At 38.0% G+C, this 23,065-nt stretch overlaps 1 protein-coding gene across 7 annotated transcripts in view; it reads left to right on the plus strand.

Annotated features, from left to right (window-relative positions):
• MLLT10 (MLLT10 histone lysine methyltransferase DOT1L cofactor) overlaps positions 1–23,065 on the plus strand; it is a 229,093-nt gene that overhangs the window by 36,975 nt on the left and 169,053 nt on the right. For 3 of the 7 annotated variants that reach the window (XM_075552468.1, XM_075552469.1, XM_075552471.1), the window contains one exon: positions 19,755–19,809. The exons of 2 other annotated variants lie outside the window; for them this stretch is intronic. In XM_075552468.1, the coding sequence (XP_075408583.1) occupies positions 19,755–19,809 (55 nt within the window). Of the gene's footprint in view, positions 1–14,013; positions 14,044–19,754; positions 19,810–21,372; positions 21,394–23,065 lie in introns of those variants that run through there. 2 more of the 7 variants (XM_075552472.1, XM_075552474.1) reach the window with 2 other exon arrangements.

A 23,065-nucleotide genomic window follows, 5' to 3' on the forward strand; every position in this document is an offset into this window, starting at 1 on the left:
CCATAGATTTTCATTGCTAAGCTTTGGAATTCTAGGAGTTAAATAAAAAAGTATTGTTACAAAATCATAGAAACCTTTATTAAAATATATATTTCTAAATGTAAAACTATTTCTTGACATAGACCCCATCTAGCTAGGTTTATATATTACTGAATATGGTGTTTTTATCTTCCTAACTCTCCCCTAAAGAATTCTGCATTTTTCAGTATATACCACATAAAAATGGCAGTTTTGGTATTTTCTTTTTAAATTTTTTTTCCAGTTTTGGTATTTTCAAGGAACTCAAATTATCTACCTTTAAAACGTTCTTGGAGTTTGGGGAACAAAAAGTAGTCTAGGGGCTGGATCAGGCCTGAAAGGTGGATGTGGTAGTTTCCCTTGCTACCCTTGAATGAGCAGATGTATTCTCAGATTTGGAAGAGAAATAAAATTCCTGCACAAAACTTCCATGGCCTTTTGGTCATCACTACAGTTTCTATTAAGACTTCTAACAATTCACTGTGATCGTTCTATGTCCTTTGAGAAAATCTGTCAAAATTACCCCTTTGAAATAACCAAACTCATTAACGGTAGCTTTCCGAGTTGACTTCTTCTCTTAAATGGAGCTGGCCCAACAGATCACCTTGAAAGTCACTGTTTTGACTGGATGTTTTTGGAAAGGCACCCTAATAAGATTAAGACAAATATATTACTAAGAGACTTTGTCTGCTGCCAACTTGTGCATGCATACATTTTTGCAGCAGTCATTTTGAGTTATCGTTTTAGATCACCAAAATTATTATCTTAGTGGTGTCTTAGGCTACAAGTTCCGTAGAAACCTAACCTCCACAATAACCTTGCTGGTATCTGAAATACCAGTGACAATAGTTTTCTGTATCATAGCAACATGTAAGTGACCACAATTTGATAAAGTCAAATGCATGTTGGATATTATTAGAGTTCAGTACTTGTTTACATTAAATAAATGAAAACATATAATACACAAAGCTTAAAGTATGAATTTCTGAAGTATAACCTTTACCAAGCTATTTTCCATCATTAATAGAATTAATTGGGTTGGGTAGTAAAATAACAGTATATCCAAACACAATATTGGGTCATAGAATTAACATAAGGAGCAACCACTGTGGTAGATTACATTGGCCTATTCTGGAATTTAGTTTAAAGACATATATTTTTCTTTACCAGGAAACATCTTTTTTTTATATGTATACATAATGATGATTGTAGTACAGAAAAAGAATGAGTTGGTATTCCACTGTGTTTCTAGAACATTTTCTTCATTTTTATATTCATTATTTTTAGTTCTCATTACCCCCAAACTTTTCTTGTCATAACCGTATGAAACTTTTAATTTTGCTACTGTTTCTATAGATTTTTGCCAATTCTGGATTTTATATAAAGAAAATTTATGCAGCTTCCTCACTTCCCCAAAACAATAACAAAATAAAACACAGAAAAGCCTCTATCTAAAAAGAAGGAACACCTGGCCCACCAGGCCGTGAGGATGATGTTCCTAAGTAGAGCAGCCAGTCCACAGAGAGAGCAACATGGCTGGCCCTACAATGAGAAATGATGCCCCTCAGTGACTAAGGGTGATACAGGGGACAGCACCGGAGACACAGTGTGGGAATTGCACCTGACCTGATCCCACCACACCGAGGCAAAGCATTGGGGAAGTGCAGCGGAACAGCAAGGGAATGGAGTGGCAAGGTCCCCAGGGAATGCTGAAAGTGGACTTTGGAGTCAGGGCGTGGTACCCCAACAGACTGGACTGGAAAACTCTCCTAAGGGCCAGCAAACGATCCTTGAACTAACTACAAGCTTTTCTTTTGTGAAGTGTTTTGCTTTGTTCTTTGTCAGTGGTTTGTTTTTGTTGTTTTGTTGTCTGGTTGTATACTGTTGCTTTGTTTTCCTCTGTCTTGTTTTCGTGCATGTTAGTGTCTCCACAGGTCTGTCTGAATAGGACAGGCTGGATGAACTATCTGGAGGAAAAACAACGGGACTGACAGTTCCGGGAGGACTTGGGGTGTGGGGGTTAGGGGGGTAAGGAAGTGGTGTTAACAAACACAGGGACAAGGGAACAACATGGGACCCAAAATGGTAGTGAGGGGGGAGTGGCAGGCCTGGTAGGGAATGATCAAGGGTAAGGTTACCTAAAGAAGAGGTATAGCTGTAACCCAGGTGGGGACAGAGCTTGGTAGTAGGGCAGGGGGAAAGTCAAGGGAGATGGAGGAAAGAGCTACTAGTCAAAGGGCATTTATAGAGGTCTTGACAAAGACATGTACATGCAAATATATATATGAGGATGGGGAAATAGATCTATGTGTCTATATTTATAGGTTTAGTATTAAGGTGGCGGAAGGACCTTAGGCCTCTACTCAAGCACTCCCACAATGCATGAATACCTTCTTTTATTAAATTGGAACTCTACAATGCTCACCCTCCCGACACAACTGCTGAAGCCAAAGCGGGTAAACAAGTAAATGTGGTGAAGAAAGCTGATGGTGCCCGGCTATCAAAAGAGATAGCTTCTGGGGTCTTAAAGGCTTGAAGATAAACAAGCGGCCATCTAGCTCAGAAGCAACAAAGCCCACATGGAAGAACACACCAGCCTGTGTGATCGAGTGGTCCCAAAGGGATCAGTTATCAGGCATCAAAGAACCAAAAATCATATCATTGGCTGCACACCTCCATGATACGATTGCCGAAGACAAACGGGTGCGTAAGCAAATGTGGCGAAGACAGCTGATGGTGCCCAGCTATCAAAAGAGATAGTGTCTGGGATCCTAAAGGCTTGAAGGTGAACCAGCGGCCATCTAGCTCAGAAGCAACAAAGCCCACATGGAAGAAGCACACCAGCATGTGCAATCACGAGGTGCCAAAGGGACCAGGTATAAGGCATCATGCAAATATATATATATATACCATAGTGAATGAAGGGGGAAGTGCAGAGTGGAGACCTAAAGCCCATTTGTCAGCCTCTGGAGATCCCCTCACAGAGGGGTTTAGGAGAGGAGATGGGTCAGTCAGGGTGCGATGTAGTGCCGATGAAGAACACAGCTTTCCCCCAGATCCTGGATGCTTCCTCCCCACAACTACCATGATCCGAATTCTACCTTGCAGGGGCAGAGGTTGTACACCGATGCATATGGGAGCTGGAGGCACAGGGAATCCAGGGTGGATGATACCTTCAGGACCAGGGGTGTGAGGGGCGATACTGGGAGAGTAGAGGCTGAGTGGGTTGGAAAGGGGGAACTGATTACAAGGATCCACATGTGACCTCCTCCCTGGGAGACGGACGGCAGAGAGGGGGGGCAAGGGAGACGCCGGATAGGACAAAATATGACAAAATAGCAATCTATAAATTATCAAGGGCTCATGAGGGAGGAGGGAGCAGGGAGGGAAAAAAAAAAGAGGACCTGATGCAGAGGGCTTAAGTGGAGAGCAAATGCTTTGAGAGTGATTAGGGCAAAGAATGTACAGATGTGCTTTATACAATTGATGTATGTATATGCGTGGATTGTGATAAGAGTTGTATGAGCCCCTAATAAAAGGTAAAAAAGGAAAAGAAAACAAGAAAAAATGATTAGGGCAAAAAATGTACAGATGTGCTTTATACAATTGATGTATGTATATGAATGGATTGTGATGAGTTGTATGAGCCCCTAATAAAATGTTAAAAAAAAAGAAGGAACACAATAAAAGTAGAACAAATTAAAAATGAGTCAAAGAGAAAACAAATAACGTGTTAAATTTTAACCTTTTTATCTTCTTTAATTCATCTTATGCACGTTGCGGACAAAATTATTCACTTCTCTGGTCAATGTGCAAAGGAATTTATGGAGGTTTAATTCCTGTGGAAACTCAGCACATAAATGGATTTTGAGCTTTCATTGTCAACCCTAGCCTTCTGCATACTAGAGCTCAGAATTTAAGCTCTAAATTCCATTCCCTCCTCTGATCTTAGATTTTATCATTTACTAACCTTGTGTCACACAGGCTGGTGTCATGCTGCTGAGTTTATTCTGATGGAGGAACTAGAGGTTCCAACTACTGACCTTTTAATTAGCTGTCTTCAAGTAACTTAACCATTGATCCACCAGGCTTCCTTTCCAGTTGTCATACTGTCAGTTATAGTATGGAGAAAGATGTGGCAGTCTGCTTCTGTAAAGTTTACAGCTTTGAAATCCCTATGTGGCAGTGCTGTTGTGTATGTTATAGGATGGCTTTTGTTAGATTCGATTAATCAGCAGTTGGATAACAGCTGAAACTAGAAGGTAGAGATTTAACTTGTACCCCAACGGGGAACTTTTGTATTAGGCAGAACTTGAGTATTTGGCAGCTCAAATTTTTTAGTTATAAATAACATATAATAATCTATAGATTAGAAAATATGTAGTAGTCCTCTAATTTGTGGATTTTGTATTTATAAACCTGCCTACTTGTTAACCCTAGAATGCTGGAATTTTTAATTTCAGGAAAAAAATTTTTGTTTAGTTTACTTTCATAGTTATCAATATATTAATTGAATTAATTATGTTAATTAAATGTTACAAAATCATCATGCTCGATGTTATAGGGTTAAACCTTATAATTCTAAAATATGTACCAATGGCACTTTCATGATTTGTGTAGGAAAATACAAAGAGCTTTGAAAAATTCGGATCACCTAGTAGTGAGGTTCTGTGTTCTTACAATAAAACTGTACTGTAAACAAGTGTCATTTTCAGTCTTCTCATTGCTATGTTCCTCACATTTTTGTTCATTTGGCAATATTGCTGTTTAAAATGGTCCCACGCATAGTGTTGAATTATTGTCTAGATTACAAAGCACAGTAAAACTGTGATGTGCTTTACAGAGCTAATAATACACGTGCTTGCTAAGCTTTATTATAACATGCATAAATTATAGTGCCCTTAGATGTGGGTTTTGTGCTAATGAATCAACAACATGTATTCAATAATAAGTTTTTGAGTAGATGTGTATTAAATCTTTTAAATTACTGATTGGTTGAAAACAACAGTTGGGAACCCACAGGAATCCACCCCATATTTTGCCGAAGAACCTGGTGATTTTGTAAAACATAATTCTTAAAAAAAAACAACAAAAAAACCCCAACATAATTCTTGGTTAATGAAGAGGACTGACTATGTATTCATGTAACTACCACTAAAATAAAAATAATGAAGTTATCCCTTAGTTGCCAAAAGATCTTTCTGCCCCTTTGTCCTGTCCCTTCCACCTCTTCTCCACTAATAGACAAATATTGCTCTACTTCATGTGAGTATTTATTAGATTCCTAGAATTTATTTTATGTAGAATTAGTGTGTATTCTTTTTGCTTTTCTTATTCTTTCATAAACATAATTGAGATTCATTTGTGTACTAATAATGCTTTTTAATTGCTAACTAGTTTGGAGCACCGTGGCTTAGTGATTTCTTGTTGGGCTGTGTTCTGCAAGGTCTGCATTTTGAGACTACCAGTTCTATGGGAGAAAGACGGGTTGACTGGGCTTTCTGGCCCTGTAAACAGTTACACTCTCAGAAACTCTCATGGGCAGTTCTACCTTGTCCGGTAGGGTCGCTCTGAGTTGAAATTGCCTTGTTGTGCTGTGTTTATTTTAGTATCAGCTGTCTTTGACTTGATGGCAGTGAGTCTGAGTGAGTATTCCCTTAGAAGTACCCACTTACCCTGTCAATGGTCATGTGGCAGGGGAGGGTTCCTTCACAGTTTGTGTGTTACAAATAAAGCTTGTGTGAACATTCAACTACAAGTCTGTGTGTACCTATGCTTTCATGTTTTCTTGGTTGACACCTGACTATTGGGTTGCTACCTCATATGATAAGTGTATGTCCAACTTTAAGAAGTAAGTGATGTGTGGTATCGTTTTATATTCCTGTTAGCATCACGTGAGAGTTCCAATTCTTCGTGTGGTCATTGTTGATTTTATTCATTCTAACATGTTATTGGGAGAAAGAGGATGCTTTCAACTTTTGTAAAGATTTACAGACCTGGAAACCCACAGAGAAAGTTCTCTTTCCCTTAGGATTGCTATGAGTCACAATGATGGAAGTGTTTGTTTGTTTTGAGTGAACAGATGTACGTATATTGCTATCTTCCTGTGAGTTTTTATTTAAGTTTTCTTGAATGACATTGACATCTCAACATGAATGTTAGACTATTGTCTGGCACGTGTGATTGCTACAGAACAACCACTGTCCTCATTTTCTATCCTAGGTTCTTTGATTTCCATTTGAATTTTGAATGATCTTGTAAATGTCTACAGAACTGTTTGATGAGCTTTAGACTACATTGGGTACGCTAGTTTAATCTGGGGAGAATTGACATATTAATAATATCAAGTACTCGATAAAAAAGTATGCTTTTCTATTTACTTAGGTCATCCGTAGTATCACTAAGGAATATTTTCTAGTGCATATTATATAATTTATTAACTATTTTGTCAGATATATCCTTGCTATAGTTTTTAAAAAACATTTTATTGGGGGCTCGAACAATTCTTAACACAATCCATACATCCATCCATTGTGCCAAGCACATTTGTACATTTGTTGCCATCGTCATTCTCAAAACATTTTCTTTCCACTGAGCCCTTGGTATCAGCTCCTTATTTTCCCCCTCCGTCCCCGCTCCCCCCTCCCTCACAAACCCTTGATAATTTATAAGTTATTATTTGTCATATCTTACTGTTAAAGTTTTTCATGTTAGGAATGATATTTTGTTACATACTTAAGAGTCTTTTTGTATCAGATTGAGATTTAGAGAATTGAGCAGATAGTTGCTGTACATTCACAGGTTAGCCCCAATTCTTAAAAAGGTGGGAGGCTATAAGTAAAAGGTGATTTCACAGTCACGTGTATATTCATGATCCTTTTATGACTATCACATCTTTTTGATCAGAGCTTGAACAGAAGAGACACTCCCAAAGAGTGTTAGCATGTAGAAAGTAACTTTTCTTACATAAAACATGAAGCAGACAGCACACTAGATAGAACTAATTCAGTTTTTTTATTCAGTCTTTCCATGTTAATCAAAAAGATGTTAAAATCGAAATAATGACTCTTCTATGTGGGGAGCATTAAAAGATGATAGAAGAAATACATAGTCATTGTACCAAAAAGAACGGGTGACTATTCAGCTCTTCCAAGAGTTAGCATATGACCAAGAACCAATGATACCGAAGGACGAATGTATAAACTGAAGGCATTAGTGAACAACAAGACTCTTGGAGTTAGTGGAATACCAATTGAAATGTTTCAACAAGTTGATGAAGCACTGGAACACTCTTATGCCAAGAAATTTGGATCCAGCTCCTGTCTAACCTACTGAAAAGGATATATATTTGGGTCCATTTCTAAGAAAGGTGACATGACAGAACGTGGAAATTATTGAATAAAATCAATAACCCATGTGTGTACAATTTTGCTCAAGAGAATTCAACAACAGTGCAGTAGTATGACTGGTAGCTGTCAGAAATTTAAGCCGGATTCAGAATAGGAAGTGACAGGAGAGGTTATCATTGCTCATGCCAAATGGGACTTGGCTGAAGGCATTTCTGTCCGTCTTCCATTAGCTTAAAGCAGCTGAAGATCATTCTCCTAAACTCCATAGGAACTTCTAAAGCCTTTTCCTAATCCATACCTCCTCTGTAACCACATCTGTGTGTTTCTCTCAGCTGTGCCATTTTTTTTCTTGTTTTCCCTTGTGAACAGAAATTGGCTGCTGCTTCTGAGACATGATGGTGTGTTTTTATATTTGTCTCTGGAATGAACAGCATTCCACCTATTGTAGATCTTGATGAGCAAAGGGTGTCTGTGTCTGGCACTAGCCTGTCCTGAATAGGATGACAGGAAATAAATACTGCCCCTGTGAGAACCCAAGTCTGCTCCCGAGTTCAGTTCAGGGACAGCAGATCAGTGACCAATGGAACCGACAAAAAGGGATAGTGGAGACACTTGTCTGCTTGCCCACCTGAAATGTATTCACTGACTATCTCAGAACAGGGTCCAGCGTCTGTTTAAAATCGTCCTCTCCTAGTGTGTATCAAGCTATTGATGTTTCTTTGAACCATTTCCTGTGCCCCCCCCCCCCACTCCCTACCCCTTGGCTCACCTATTTTTGCACTCCACGGGGCTAGCTCATCTCCCTGGTATGCTGGGGAAGTGTTGCCACAGTTTAGGTGGGACAATTCCAGCTGAGGTTTGTTGAAAGTTAGCCTCTAGCAGCTGATTTGCATCCCTTCTGTCAGGAATGCAGTTTGTGGGCTGTGGCTTTTTCAGTCTTAGGGTGCAGGGATCCTGTGACTTTACCCACCAAGTTCATTCAAAGCTTGCCCCTCACTGGTGGACTCCACCCCTTAAGTATGCTGGGGGAGAAGTACTAGTGCTTTGTGTGGTGGTAGTTCATGGCAGAGGTGGGGATGATGAATCAGCTCACCTTTCCCCTCTCCTCCACTGAGGGCTTCTGTGAGGGGGGTGGGGGACAGCTCCACAGGTGTCCTGTCAGTGTGTGTGTGTGTGTGTGTGTGTGTGTGTGTGTGTGTGTGTGGCGGGGAGGGGGAGGGGAGTGGGGTTGTTCTTTGCTTTGGTTATTCCTCCTGAAATACCAGGCTGTCACTGGTATAAGTTTCTCTTCTTCCAGGGAGGTTTAGAATAAAACTTATTAAAAAGCAAAGGTTTAAGAACCTAAGTTTTGTTTGAAGAGGATTTTACAGAGCCTCCAGCTACGTGGCTGCTTTTTTTCCTCTTTTTAAAGGATAATCCTCAGAGATGTGATTAGAATCTGCTGTACTCTGGTATGATTTCATGTTAAATTGACTAATCATGTTCACAGGTATAGGGCTAAGACTTAAACGTGGCAATTTGGGGGAAGCGCAATTAAATCTATAACAGTATCATACGAATATCTTCAGCTTTGTAAGAAATCAGCAAACTGTCTTCCATAGTAGCTGTACCATTTCATGTTGACACCTGCAGTTCTGAATGGGAATTCCTGTTTCTCCTCACTCTTAGTATTTTCTTTGTTGAAGTGTCTGTCCAGATTTCTTGCCCAATTTAAAATTTTTGTCTTCGTGTTACTGAGTTTTTAAAAGATCATTGTGTATTTTGGCTAGCATGTCTTTTTCCAGATAACGTATTTTACATATATTTTTCTCAGCCTGTGGCTTGTCATTTTCATGGCATTGTTTTTAAAGTACAGATATTTTAATTTTAATGAAATCTAACTTAACAATTTTTCATTTTTTTACATGACTTGTGTCATTGGTGTTACATATTAAAAGTCATTGCTAACCCCAAGACCCCCTGGATTTTCTGTTAACTTGGGAAAGTTGTAGTTTTGTATTTTACATTTAGACCCATGATATGGTGTGAAATTATTGTGAAAACTATAGACTGTGTGTAGATGTTTCTTTTTGTGTATGATGTCATTGTTCATCGCTTTCTATAAAGATTACTTTGTTATCAAGCATCATTTGATTGACTATATTTGTTGAGAATTTTGCTGGACCCTGTTGTTAGTATGTCTTTGTTCTATTAATGCCACACTTTCGTGGTTATTGTTAGCCTTTTAGCAAAATTTAGATGTCCTCAGAGACTGTGTGATCTTAAGAACGCTTCCTTATTCTTTACAGATAATTTTTGAGGCTATAGAGTTCTTGGTTGGCAACCTTTTACGTAATAGTCAAATGCTTATCTGATTGTGCCACCCAGGGACTAGAGCAGGGGTCCTCAAACTTTTTTCTTTTTCTCAAACTTTTTAAACAGGGGGCCAGTTCACTGTCTCTCCGACCTGTTGGAGGGCCGGATTATACTTTTAAAAAAATATGAACAAATTCCTATGCAAACAGCACATCTTAATTTTGAAGTAAAAAACAAAACAGGGCAAAAACACTTGCCAGGCCATATAAATGTCCTCGGCTGGCCGCAGTTTGAGGACCCCTGGAATAGAGCCATCAAAAGTATATGAAAATAAACATTCAAGGCACACTGAATGTTAGGAATTACTTTTAAAGAAATGTTTTACTAATTAAACAAAATGTTTTTTGTGATTTCTATATTCATATTTCTTCAACTCTTTGTTTTTTATTTTAAGAGGATTTTAAAATATGCATTGTACATTTAATCAATCATCTATTGTAATATTTTATATTTATGGAGGTTTTAATTTGTTAGGCTAGACTACTAATTATTTTTACTTTTAATTCTTAGATTTAATTTTTTTCAGGTATTTTGAATTTATATATGTATCATAGACTTAATTTTCTTTCCCTCAATTGTTAGACAATTCTTTTTTTTTTTTTGGATCATTTTATTGGGGGCTTGTATAACACCCACCACAATCTATACATCCATCCATTGTGTCAAGCACACCTGCTCACCTGCTGCCATCATCATTCCCAAAACATCTGCTCTCCACATGAGCCCCTGGCACCAGCTCCCCACCCTTTCCCCTCCCTCCCCATTCCCTCCTCCCCCCATAAAACCTCCACAATCTATAAGTCATTATCATTTTGTAATATCCCATACCGTCCAACATCTCCCCTCACCCACTTTTATCTGCTCACCAGAGAGGAGGCCACATGTAGATCCCTGTAATCCGATCCCCCCTTCCACCCCACCTTCCTTCCACCCTCCCGGCATCTCCCCTCTCTCACCACTGGACCTGAAGGGTTCATCTGTCCTGCACTCCCAGCTCCGATCTGCGCCAGTGTACATCCTCCGGTCCAGCAGGGCAGAACTGGGACTGTGACAGTTGAGGGGAGGAAGCATCCAAGAACCAGAGGAAAGCTGCATGTCTCATCGTTGTTACACTGCCCCCTGACTGGCTCGTCTCTTCCCTGAGATCCTTCTGTAAAGGGGGATGTCCATTTGCCCACAAATGGCCTTTGGGTCCCCACTTTGCACTTCTCCTCATTCACAATGATATGATTTTTGTTCCTTATTCTTACATGTCATCATTTGCAGAGAGTAATATAACTTTGGTCTTAGTCTTGATATTAGATTTAGTTAGTTGTCCTTTTATGAGCAACTGCTTTTTGCAGTTTCTTTTAAAATAAAATTATGGATGTAAAAGAGTTTCTTAGTGAGGGAGGTTGCCGTATAGCTTAGAAGCAAAGTATTATCCGCCTTTAACAACTGTGTTTATGCTTCATTCCTTTTATTCATCCTACCAGGGATAAGTCAGAAGTATTGGTACTAAGTTCTAGTTCATGCCCTTACAGGATTATTTCAAACAAAATGTGTTTAAATTTGTGCCTGTAATTAGTGAATGGTTGCCGACACTTTCACTGAGTAATAAGTCTTCTCTTAGTTTCATCAGGGTGCCTTAAAACAAAAATCCAATCTAAACAGTTCTCAATGCAAGGCAGAGAGGTTGGCTCAAAACGTTCTGGGGGCTGTGTTTTGAGATTCCCAAGGAGTAATTTTGACAGATTTTCTTATTAAAGGAAACAGGATGGTCAGAGGCATATTTTGAAGAAGTTTTTAGAAAATGGAAAATTCCCTTGGTAAGCAAAAAGCCAGAAGAGTTGCGCTGAGGAATTTATCCATTGTTAACATACACCTGGATATTCTTCACAGGTAGTAAAAGCCTGTCCTAGAGAATGCTGGTGGGAGATCTTCCTCTATCCACCCTCCAGGTCAGATCTTGCCCCTCCAGACTTCTTTTTTGTTCTTGAACTCCAATATTTGAGGAACACAGTTTGAGACCCTTGAGGATGCCAAAGCTATAATTTTGATGTGGTGTACATAAATCAAAGAGCTTAGAATTGTTTGGGGGAAAGAGTTATTATAAATTAGATGACATCGAGCTGGTTTTGACCCATAGCGACCTTGTGCACAACAGAAGGAAACATTGCCAGGTCCTGTGCTGTCCTCACAATTCTTAAAGTGCTTGAGTCCATTGTTGCAGCCCAGATCCATGTGACATCAGCAATGATAATCCTTGTTCACTATCCTCTTCTGAATGCAGTTCCTTGTCAGTGTACTGCGGTGAGTATGGTTGGATGACCTTGAACGTTTCCCTTGCATGCTAATGACCCTCTGTATTTTGAGCATTCTGTGGGCTCACCTTTCTTTGGAGTAGGTACAGATATGGATCTCTTCCACACAGTTGCACAAGTAGCTGCTTTCCCAAGTTTCGGGCATAGTGCTTCCAGTGTTTCATCTTGTTACGACATTTTAATTGGTATTCCATCAAATCCTTTGGCCTTGTTTTTAGCTAATGCTTTCAGTGCACCTTGAACCATCTTCCTTTTTACCCATTGACTCTCGCTCATATGTTACCTCCTGAAATGGTGGAATGTTGACTAGTTCTTTTTGGTACAATGACTATGTGTTTTTCCTATCTTTTAAAATTTTTAAAAATTTAATTTTTTTCCTTTTCATCTTTTGATGTTTCCTGCATTTCTCAATATTTTTCTCATCGAATCTTTCAGTATTGTATTTCAAGGCTTGAATTTTTTCCTTGACTTCTTTCAATTTAAGATATACTCTAAGTATGTTCTTCCCTTTTTGTTTTCTAACTCTAGGGCTATACATATTTCATTCAATATTTGGCTTTGTCTTCTTGAACTGCTCTTTATAATTTTCTGTTGAGCATTTTGGCTTCATGATTTCTTCCATTTGCTTTTGATCTACTCTTCGATTAAAAGCAAATATTTGGACAAAATAACAATCTGGATTATCAAGGGTTCATGAGGGAGGGAGGAGCGGGGAGGGAGGGGAAAAAAAAAAAGAGGACCTGATGCAGAGGGCTTAAGTGGAAAGCAAATGCTTTGAGAGTGATTAGGGCAAAGAATGTACGGATGTGCTTTATACAATTGATGTATGTATATGCATGGATTGTGATAAGAGTTGTATGAGCCCCTAATAAAATGTTTTTTTAAAAAAAGCAAATATTTGAGTCTCTTCTGACATCTACTTAGATCTTTTATCTTTTTCATGGACTTTTGCTTTCTTCATGAGATGTATATATATGTCTATATATACATACACACATGGACGTGCATATATTTTAAAGATAAGATCCTGTTAGCATAAAGACAAATACAAATAATGTATCTTTGGGAGGAGGCCCCATCAATATCCAAAAATCCAGGGAAGAAATTTCTGTCATGGAACAACTAAGAGATGCTTGCACCCAGTACAAATTCTGGTCATATCTATAGAGAGGTCGATTGGCCAAATACATTGTTCAAGCCAGGATAATGAAGATTAAAATAGTCTCTGTCAAAAAAAAAAAAAAGAAAATAGTCTCTGTCTTCTAATAGGGCTCTTCAGAACTCTTAACTTTGGCTAGAGCAGATCTGCCAGTGTCTGGGTCGGACTGTATACTCAGTAGATGGGTTTTGAGCTCTCACTGCCCTCCACAGCCATCTACAGATTGAGTGTTCTTAATTTTAGCCTCTTATATGAATGATAATTCCTTTTTTTTCCTTTTTAGTGCTGAAAACTGGGAATTATTAAATATGTATATAATGATTTTATTGGGAGCTCTTACGGATCTCATAACATCCCATAATTCAATCACATCAAGCAGTATTGCACAATTGCTACCACAATAAATTTCAGAACATGTTCTTTCTTCTTGAACTCCTTGATAGCAGCCTCCCTTTATCCTCTCCCTCTCCAATCCTACCCCCAAGAACTCTTATTTTTATTTTTTTTTTGTCATATCCTCCTTCTCCCCTCTCTTATGAATGATGTTCTTGATGTCTCTCCACAGCTCATCAGGTCTTTTGTCATTAGTGTTCATTGCATTAAATCTGTTTGTGAAATTCAGATGAGAGATATTGAAGGGGGTGTGTGTGTGTGTGTGTGTGTGTGTGTGTGTGTGTGTATGCTCTTAGGGACTTGTCTTAATTTTCTTTAGCTTCAACCTGAACTTAACTATGAGCAATTGATATCTGTTCCTTAGTCAGCCCTGATCTGCTTTTAACTGCTAATATTACGTGCCATCATCTCCTCCCACAGATACTGTCGGTTTGATTTCTGTGTATTCCATCTGGAGAAGTTCTTGGTAAGTCACCATTTGCGTTGTTGAAAAAGATACTTTGCTATGAAGAAGCTGATGGCTTTGCAACATTCTATCACGCGAGGCAACAACTGTCTCTTTCCCCAAGACCATCATAGTTTCCAACCACATTCCTTCCTCTTTGTTTCCATCCTTTGAATTCCAATCGACAGTAATTATCAGTGCATCTTGATTGCATATGTTGGTTCCATTTCAGACTGAAGACATTGGTAGACTTCTTCAAATTCTTCATCACGAGCTATTGTAGTTGTTGCATAAATTTGAATAATAGTTGTATTGATTGGATTTCCTTTAAAATGGATAGATACAATCGTATTACAGATAGACCCTGAAACGTCCTTTTCACAATGAATGGAATGACATGTCCTCTTGATTTGGTCATTTCCGGCACGGTAAACCAGGTGATCTTCTGATTTAAAATGGCCAGTTCCAGTCCATTTCAGTGTGCCAACACCTTAAATATATTGATCTTTATACATTCCTTTTAGTTTTGATGCCTTCTAATATTCCTGAATTTGTACTTTGTACACTCCCTGTTCTGGTTGCTGATCTTTGGAGCGGTTTCATCTCAGTTTGAGTTGTGTCTCATCAGCAAGTGAAGATCCTGTCGGCTGTACTCCCACAGGCTTTACCTCATTCACATCACCATGCCACGATCAACTGTGTTTTAGAAAGCAGCTTGCCAGTCATTTTGAGTTCCTTTCCTCTCAAGTGGCCCATCCTCTGGCACTGTCTGATGACAGTGGTCTGCTTCCATTCCTTAGGCCTTCAGTATGGGATAGTGCTTTGAAGCCAGGCATTTAGTTTTCAGCAGATATTTCCTCTGAAGTGGGCAGCCAGTTTCTTAGTCTAAAAGCTCTACTACAAACTGCCTACTTTGGTTGACCCTTACGGCATTTGAAGTAGCAGTGACAGAGCTTCCAGCCTCATTGCCACATTCAAGTGTGACAAACTGACAGAGGATCGGTGGGGGTGGGGAGGGGTGGGATGGGGTGGGGGAGGGGCACCATTAGAGAAGTGGACGCACCGCCCTTGGAAGTGTGTAGACCCAGGTGCGAGCTTTGTTGACAAACAATAGTTTTACATTTTTATCTATTAATAACAATTCCTATGGTTTTGTAGTAATGCTTTTTTTAAAAATTAAAATATTTTATTGGGGCCACTTAGATTTCTTATAACAATTCATACATCATTTGTATCAAGCATAATTGTACATATGTTGCCATCATTATTTCCTAAATAGTTGCTTTGTATTTGAGTCCTTGGTGTCAGCTCTTCTTTTTTACCGTCCTTAACTCCTTCCACCCTCGTGAACCCTTGATAAATTATAAATTATTATTACTTTTATATCTCACACTGACTGCTGTCTCCCTTCCCCCATGGTTTCTGTTGTTCCTCCCCTTGGAGGAGTGTATGTGGTTTGGTTATGCGTCATCATTGGGATCAGTTCTACCTTCTTCCCTTCATCTCCCTACCTTCCCAACCCTCCTGGTATTGCTGTTCCCATTCCTGTTCCTGGATTTCCGTGTTGCTACACTGCACCCTGACTAGCCCATCTCCTTCCTGAGACTCTTCTGTAAAGGGATGTCCAGTTAACTACAGATGGGCTTTGGGTCCCCACTCTACACTCCCCCTCATTCACGATGATATGATTTTTTTTTCCTTTGATGCCTGATACCCGATCCCATATACACCTCATGATCACACAGGCTGGTGTGCTTCTTCCATGTGGGCTTTGTTGCTTCCAAGCTAGATGGCCACTTGTTTACTTTCTAGCTTTTAAGACCCCAGTTGCTATATCTTTTGATAGCCGGGCACCATCAGCTTTCTTCACCACATTTGCTTGTTCACCTGCTTTGTCTTCAGTGATCGTGCTGGGAGGGTGATCATCATAGAATGCCAGGTTGTTAGAACAAAGTGTTCTTGTGTTGAGGCTGGGTTTGAGCAAAGGCACAAAGTCTGTCTACTACCTCAGTGTATTGACCTATAAATGTGCACAGGCCAATACCTCTATTTTTATTAACGTGTTTACATGTATACAGCTATGTTTATACCTCTATCCATAACGTTGCTTCCTACATCTTTCCTCTGTTTTTTTTTTTTACCTTCTTCTTGCCCCACCATCATGCTCACCCTTCTTCTGCCTGTTAGTAATTCCTCTTAGGTACATTGCTGATGTCCCAACACTCCCAGGATCTCTACATCCTCGTTGATTTTAATTCTCTGGTTGTTTCACTGTCTCTGGCATTGTTTGCTCACCGCTACTTTCCCCCATCTCCTCCTACCCCCATGTAGTAATATTTTTTGAATTCAGGTGGTTATTTTTGTGACTATATAAGGAGACTTCTAAAGCCATGTCATGTAGCTTAAAGCGACCAACATAATTTTGTAAATAATTGAGTGTAATTTTGATAAATCCAAGATTAAAAGTATGTAAATATTTATGGAAGCAGAGAGTACCACTTATTTCCTTCTGCAGAGTGGCCAGTGGTGTTGAACCACCAAGTATTTGGTTAGGAGCCATGCACTTTCACCACTGCACCAGCAAGGCTAAGGAAAGTACAGTTTTATACAGTTTCTATCCTTTTTACAGGGTTTAGAGAACACTTCGATGAATGAGCAACTTTAACCACAAACCTGAGAGATGGATAGAAGTTTGCTCTCCTACCGATGATTGCGCTCAAGGGCTTTATTCCAGTTAGGCTCTATATAAAGAGCACATTTGAGGCCTCTGAGGTTGCAGTGGACTTTGGTGCACTAAGAAATTAAAGAAGAAAAGTCATTATGGCTCAAAGAGTGCTATGGAGAAGTTAGAAAGTTGTAATAATAGGGAGATTATATGGGGAAATCATTGAAGGTTTTGAATGGTGCAGTGGTATATTTGGATTTGTGTTTTTGAAATTCACTAGTGTGTTGTTGTGTACTAGGGGACAAATTTAACCCAGATTTGAAAAAAAATTTTAGTACTTTTATTGGGGCCTCTTAACATCTCTTGTCATAATCCATACATTCCTCTAATGTGTCAAGTACATTTGCATATATGCCCCATCATCATTTTCAAAGCATTCTCTTCCCACTTGAGCCCCTGATATCAGCTCCCCATGTCTTCTCCCTACTTTCCCCACTTCGAAAATATTTTATAGAGGGTCCCTTTTATTAAACTTTAAGAGGAACAAAGACAGTCATCCTGAAATAAGGGGGAAACCAGCGTGTATGGTACAGAGGCTGAAATGGAGCTTACCCATGGAGTTTGTTATATAGTATATGTATTATTAGGCACAAAGAAAATCACCATCAGATTTTGATACGTTGTAGTTCAATTAATCCTTGCTGCAGGAAGGACTAGAAGATGGGAAAGGACCATCATTGGGATAGGTACACAGTTGGATATTAAAAAGCTTACATGATTGGATGTGGGCTTTGGCTAACAATATCAGTTCTGAGTTTTCATCCTCCTGCTTGGTTTCATAGTGGTTAGGGTGGTTGAGGCCACTGGTGATGTGGCATGAGACACCAGGACTCCAAGTTTTGTTGTTTTTTAAGGACTCCAACTTTTAAACCTCATTAATGTGCAGATATGTTCGGTAAATTATTACAGACATGCTTAGACTTATAAGGGCAAATCTGCCTCTCTCCCTTGTCATCTCTTGAGGGTGAAATTGCTACATTGCTGGTTAATCTAATTAAATAGAGCCTGAATTTATGTCAACACTGGAGAATGGAGTTAGGCTTCCGCTGTAGACCATAACCCTTCCCAAGCCTAGTGCTTTGGAGTTCTGCTCTAATAGAGTAAAACATAGATTGGTGGGTATTGGTTAAAAGTAAATGTGGAGAGGCTGTTTAGGTGCTCACCAAAGTAGTCCCAATTTAGTCATTTCCCAGTACTATTGTGGAAGATTAAAACGTGTTATAAAGTTTAATGAAGTGGTCAGATTATAGCTAGGTGTCTTTCATTGCAGATGTGATTGCAAATATCATTACTAAGATACATCCACTGCCATCTCATTGATTCTGAATCGCAGATAAAACTAAAAGAAGATCAAACTTTATCCTAAATTTTAAATAGAGTTTAAAATGTGTATTACATACTGGAGAGAGGGAGTCTTGGTGGGGTAGGGATTAACGTAGCAGCCTGTGACCCCCATGGTTGGCACTTCGAAATTACCTGCAGTTCTGTGGAAGAAAGACCTGACTTTGTATTCCCTTAAGTAAACAGTTACAGTCTGAAAAACACATAGGGGGGTCTCTATGAGTCAACAATGACTGATGTCTGTGAGTTTTTTTGTTTATATATACTGGGTTTCAAATTCAAAGGATAACTGAACAGGAGATAAAATTTGAGAATCAGTAGCAAGTTCTTGTAATTTAGTTGGTAATGGAAGTTTTGGTGATAAATGAGACTGTCTAGTGTGTAACATCAAATTGCAATCATTTAAAGGTCAGATGAAATGATTGAAGTTCTTGGGTGGTACAAATGGTTAAAAATTCTTGGCTGCTACCAGAGAGGCAGGCAGATTATGTCCATCTAGATGCACCTTGAAATAAAGCCTGCTAATCTGCTACTGAAAAATCAGCAGCCATTGAAAATCTTGTAGGTATTTTCTGACACACCTAGGGTTGCCATGAGTCAATTTACTTGACGGTAACTGGCTTTGAAAGTGATTTGGAAAGTCCTGTCACAGAGGTAATGGCAAAACTTGGAGAGTGAAATCCTGAAAAGGAATACAGTATCTGTGGCTTACATTTTATGTACTTATTTGCTATTATTATCTTCTCTTCTTTTAAATTTCTTTAGGATTTTATTCTATTAGTATAACAATTATTTCTGGAATGAAATAGAGTTTAATTAGTAATTAGATGTGACTTCTTAGAACGTATTTTTTTATAGTTAAGACAATGTAATTGAAATCTTTCTTTCATTATTAATTATACCTGCCCCCTTTCCAATATTGAAAAGAAATGTTAGTACCTTAAGGAGCCATGGTGGTATAGTGGGTTGTCCATTGGGCTGCTAACTGCAAGATCAGCAGTTCGAAACCACCAGCCACTCTGGTGGAGAAAGATGAGACATTATACTTTTTGGTAAAGATATAAAATCTAGAAAACCCACAGGGGAAATTCTTACAGGGTTGATGTGAGTCAGAAGTCAATTCAGTGGCACTGACCTTGAGCTTGGTTTTGGTAGTATCTGGCTTTAAAACATAAGAGTGTTAGGAAGAGGGCCAACAACAATCACTTTTGAGTAAAATTATATGTTAACTGTAAGAATAATGGTGTATTTAGATCCATCCATTCCTTCATTGTTTATGAATGGCAGTCCACGCTTTAAATGAATTATTTTGGCTCATTTCTAATTGACTGTAACAACCCTACTTGGCCCTAGATAAGGGAGTAAAAGAGATATGGTACGTGCTGAATCTTTTTGTTTTTGTTGATGGTAATATAAAATATGGAAAGAAAAATATTTTTGTTACACATTTACACCAGTTAGATTTATCCATTTTAATGTTGCTCTCTGGTGCTCTGAAGATCACACATGTCAAGGAAAAAAATTACTTAATGAGAAATACTGTGAAATATTTTTGGTGGCCATAGTACAAATGTTTCTCCCACATTTTTAGTACTTTTAAGGCTATAAAGAAATGTTATATTTGTGGGGGGGAAAAAGCTTTCATTTTCTCTTTGTTTTTTAATAGAGATGTGAACTATGCCCCCATAAGGATGGAGCTTTAAAAAGAACAGATAATGGGGGTAAGTGCAATACCTATTGCAGGTATTTTATTAATTGAAAGTGAGTAGGGTAGTGAGTGTTTAAAAATATTTGATAGTTCATATTATTTTTCAAGTCGATGTTTGCTACCGAAATATTTTTAACAGTAGTAGGTTTAATTTATAATCCTTTGTTGTTGAGGTACACATTTTCTACTTGTGAGCAAATGTAAGTATTAGTTATGTTATACAGAATGTAACATGGATATTTTATGGACATAATTTCTTAAGCTAAAAATTAGTTTTAGAAAAACAGACCAGTTTTTAGTTTCCTTTGTTATATCTAAAATCCATTGTTTGAGATTCTTTTTTAGCTTAATTTATGTTGTTAGACAGGTAGATCTCTAGTGAATAGTAATTTTTTAACATCCTGGGGATCTTTGTTGCTTGAATATAAGGAAATGCTGACTTCTGTCTCTAATTTTCATTGTTTTCCTGAGAATTTCTGTGTGTTTTTCATTTTCACTTTAACTTTGTTGTTAGGCATAGAAGTTATATATCTTTACAACTTAGTATCATAATTAAGCATTTAGACATGAATTTCTTAAACTAAGTAGCTAATGAAGAAACTAAAAAGATATGGTTCAAACTTATTACTATATCTTTCAGTTTAGGGCCACCAACTGCAGTATTTTTTTACACAGAACAGAGAGCGTTTGTAATAAAGGAGGAAAGTGCTGTGTGTCTGGCTACTTACATATATTTTAAACCAATGTTTAGAGTAATATACCATCAGATTGTCAAATATTAAAACTAACGATATTAAAATCCTTCCTCATAATCCTGTTTCCTATCTTGAAAACTTACTTGCCATCAGGGTAATTGCTGTTGCTACTGCCTTCTATAGCTACTTAGGTTTCTTTTGTTAAAAAAATATATCAGTAGACAAAAATATAATTTTTCTCCCCCTTTTTAAAACAAATGTTGAATATTAGATGCATTCTTCTTCACCTTCATTTTTTTCAGTAAACAGTTTATTTTGTCTTTATCAGTATAGTTTTCTTTTTTATGTTAGTCATGTGCTGATGCACTTTAGTGTTTGTAATCTTTTCTTCTATGACTAATACTTAAGTGTACATGGTAAATCATGTTTCTGGCTGTGATAGTCTTGATAATTCAGTAGGTGGAATTGGTATTTTAGGAGTTACTTTGCATCTCTCTTCGTGTGAGTGAAGTTCAGCATGTATTCATGTTCTAAAGAGCTCTTTGTATGTTCTGTGAGTTGTCTGTTTATATACTTTTCTACTTGGTTGCTGATCTTTTTGATATGTTGGCACCTTCATTGGACTCTCTCAGGTGACATGAATTGGACTTTTATTTTTGCTCAGGTGTTAGTAGTCTTTCCTTAGAATGCTTTTTTACCATGTGGAAGTTTTGACTTTTGTTTACTTGAATTTTTTAGTCTTGTCTTTCATTACCTTTTGAATCATAGTTAGAAAGGCTCTCCCTACTCTGAAATTATAAAGGAATGCTCTCACATTTTCCTCTAGTAGTTTTATGGTTTCTTTTTGTTTTACAGTTTAATCTTTGATACATTTGGAATGTATCCAGGTAATACAATGTGAGGTATGGACCCAACTTTATTTTCTCTTGGATGCTAAGATGCTGGCTACTATTTATCATATTTTCCTCACTGATTTGAAGTGCCTCTTTATAAAATTCTAAATCTAATGTTGATTTTTAAAAAATTTATTACATTTTGTTCCAAAAATAATTTGTACATTATATAGAACGGGAATACATTTTCTTATAAAATTGCTACTTGGTTTTCCTAGGCTAGTTAACAAAACCGCAGTACACCTGATTTATAATATTGATAATGTCAGTTATTAATATCTAATCTACGTTTATCATTTTGGAAAATATGTTTAAGTACTAGCTAAGGGTCTTTTTCTTTTCCTGTCAGTGAGGATTAGGGGTTTATCAACTTTTAATTTCTTTAATTTTATCCATGTAATAGGCTTCTGTCTTTTAAAGGTAAGTAATTGTTTAACATAGCCTGGTGTGTGAAAAGTAGTAGTAGTATAGGCAATGGGAGACTCCAATGATAAGACACAAGTATATTGAGAAAAAAACGATCTGGAGTTTGAATCTTAAGACTTGAGGGTCAGGCACCTGTGAAAGGTGAGGCTGGTAGTCATGTTTTCCTTCCTTTTCTATCCCCCTTTTCTTTTGCTCATACTAAGAACTTTGACTTGCTGCTTGAGGGGGACCCTTGAAGCTAGAAATATCATGGCATTTCTATTTTAGAAAGATCATTTGGACAACATTGTAGAGATTAGGTTGGAAATACGTAAAACCATGTTTTGACTTTTAGGTGCTGTTGATTCATTCCTAATTCCTAGGACCCTGTGTACAACAGAAATGTTGCCCAATCCTGTGCTGTCTTAGCATCCATTGTGTGAGCAACTGTGTCCATCTCAGTGAAGGTCATCTTTTTCACTGAACTTAAAAAAAAAAATCATGCACGATGTCTTTCTCTATGAACCTGATCCCTCCTGATGGGTGACAGGGCCAAAGTACATGAGACAGAATTTTCGTTTCTTGCTTCGAAGCAGTTTTTTCTTCCAAGACAAATTGTTTGTTGTTTGGCAGTAAGTCCATTACATATTTAATATTTTCACCAATCCAGTAATTCAAAGACAGCAATAATTTTTGGTCTTATTCATTGTCTGGCTTTTGCATGTGTATGTGGCAATTCCGAATACCGTGGTTTGGGTGAGGCCTGTTTTAGACTTTAGAATGTCATCTTTGCTTTTTAGCATGTTAAAGAAGCCTTTTGCAGCAGATTTGCCCAATGCAGCACGTCCTTTGATTCCTTGACTGCTGCTTCCAAGGGTGATTGTAGTTCAATGGAAAATGAAATCTTTGCTGGCGCCCATCTTTCCCTTTCTTATCATGATCTTGTTTGTTGAGCCAGTTATGAGGGTTTTTGTTACTTTAATAGTGAAGTGTAGTCCATATTGATGGCTGCAGTCTTTGGTTTTTATCAGTTATAAGTCCTCTTGGCTTTCCCCACCAGGTTCTGCATATCAGAGGTCATTAATGAGTCTTTTTGCAATCCTGATTCTGTATTCTTCAGGTAATCCAATTTCTCAGATTATTTACTCAACATACAGATTGGATATATATGTTGAAGGGGGTACAACCTTAACACATGCCTTTCTTGATTTTGAATTATACAATATTCCCTTTTGCTTTTGAACTGACTACAGGTTAAGAATGAGCACAATTAAGT

Source organism: Tenrec ecaudatus, chromosome 6 (assembly GCF_050624435.1).
Source record: "Tenrec ecaudatus isolate mTenEca1 chromosome 6, mTenEca1.hap1, whole genome shotgun sequence".
Lineage (NCBI taxonomy): Eukaryota > Metazoa > Chordata > Mammalia > Afrosoricida > Tenrecidae > Tenrec > Tenrec ecaudatus.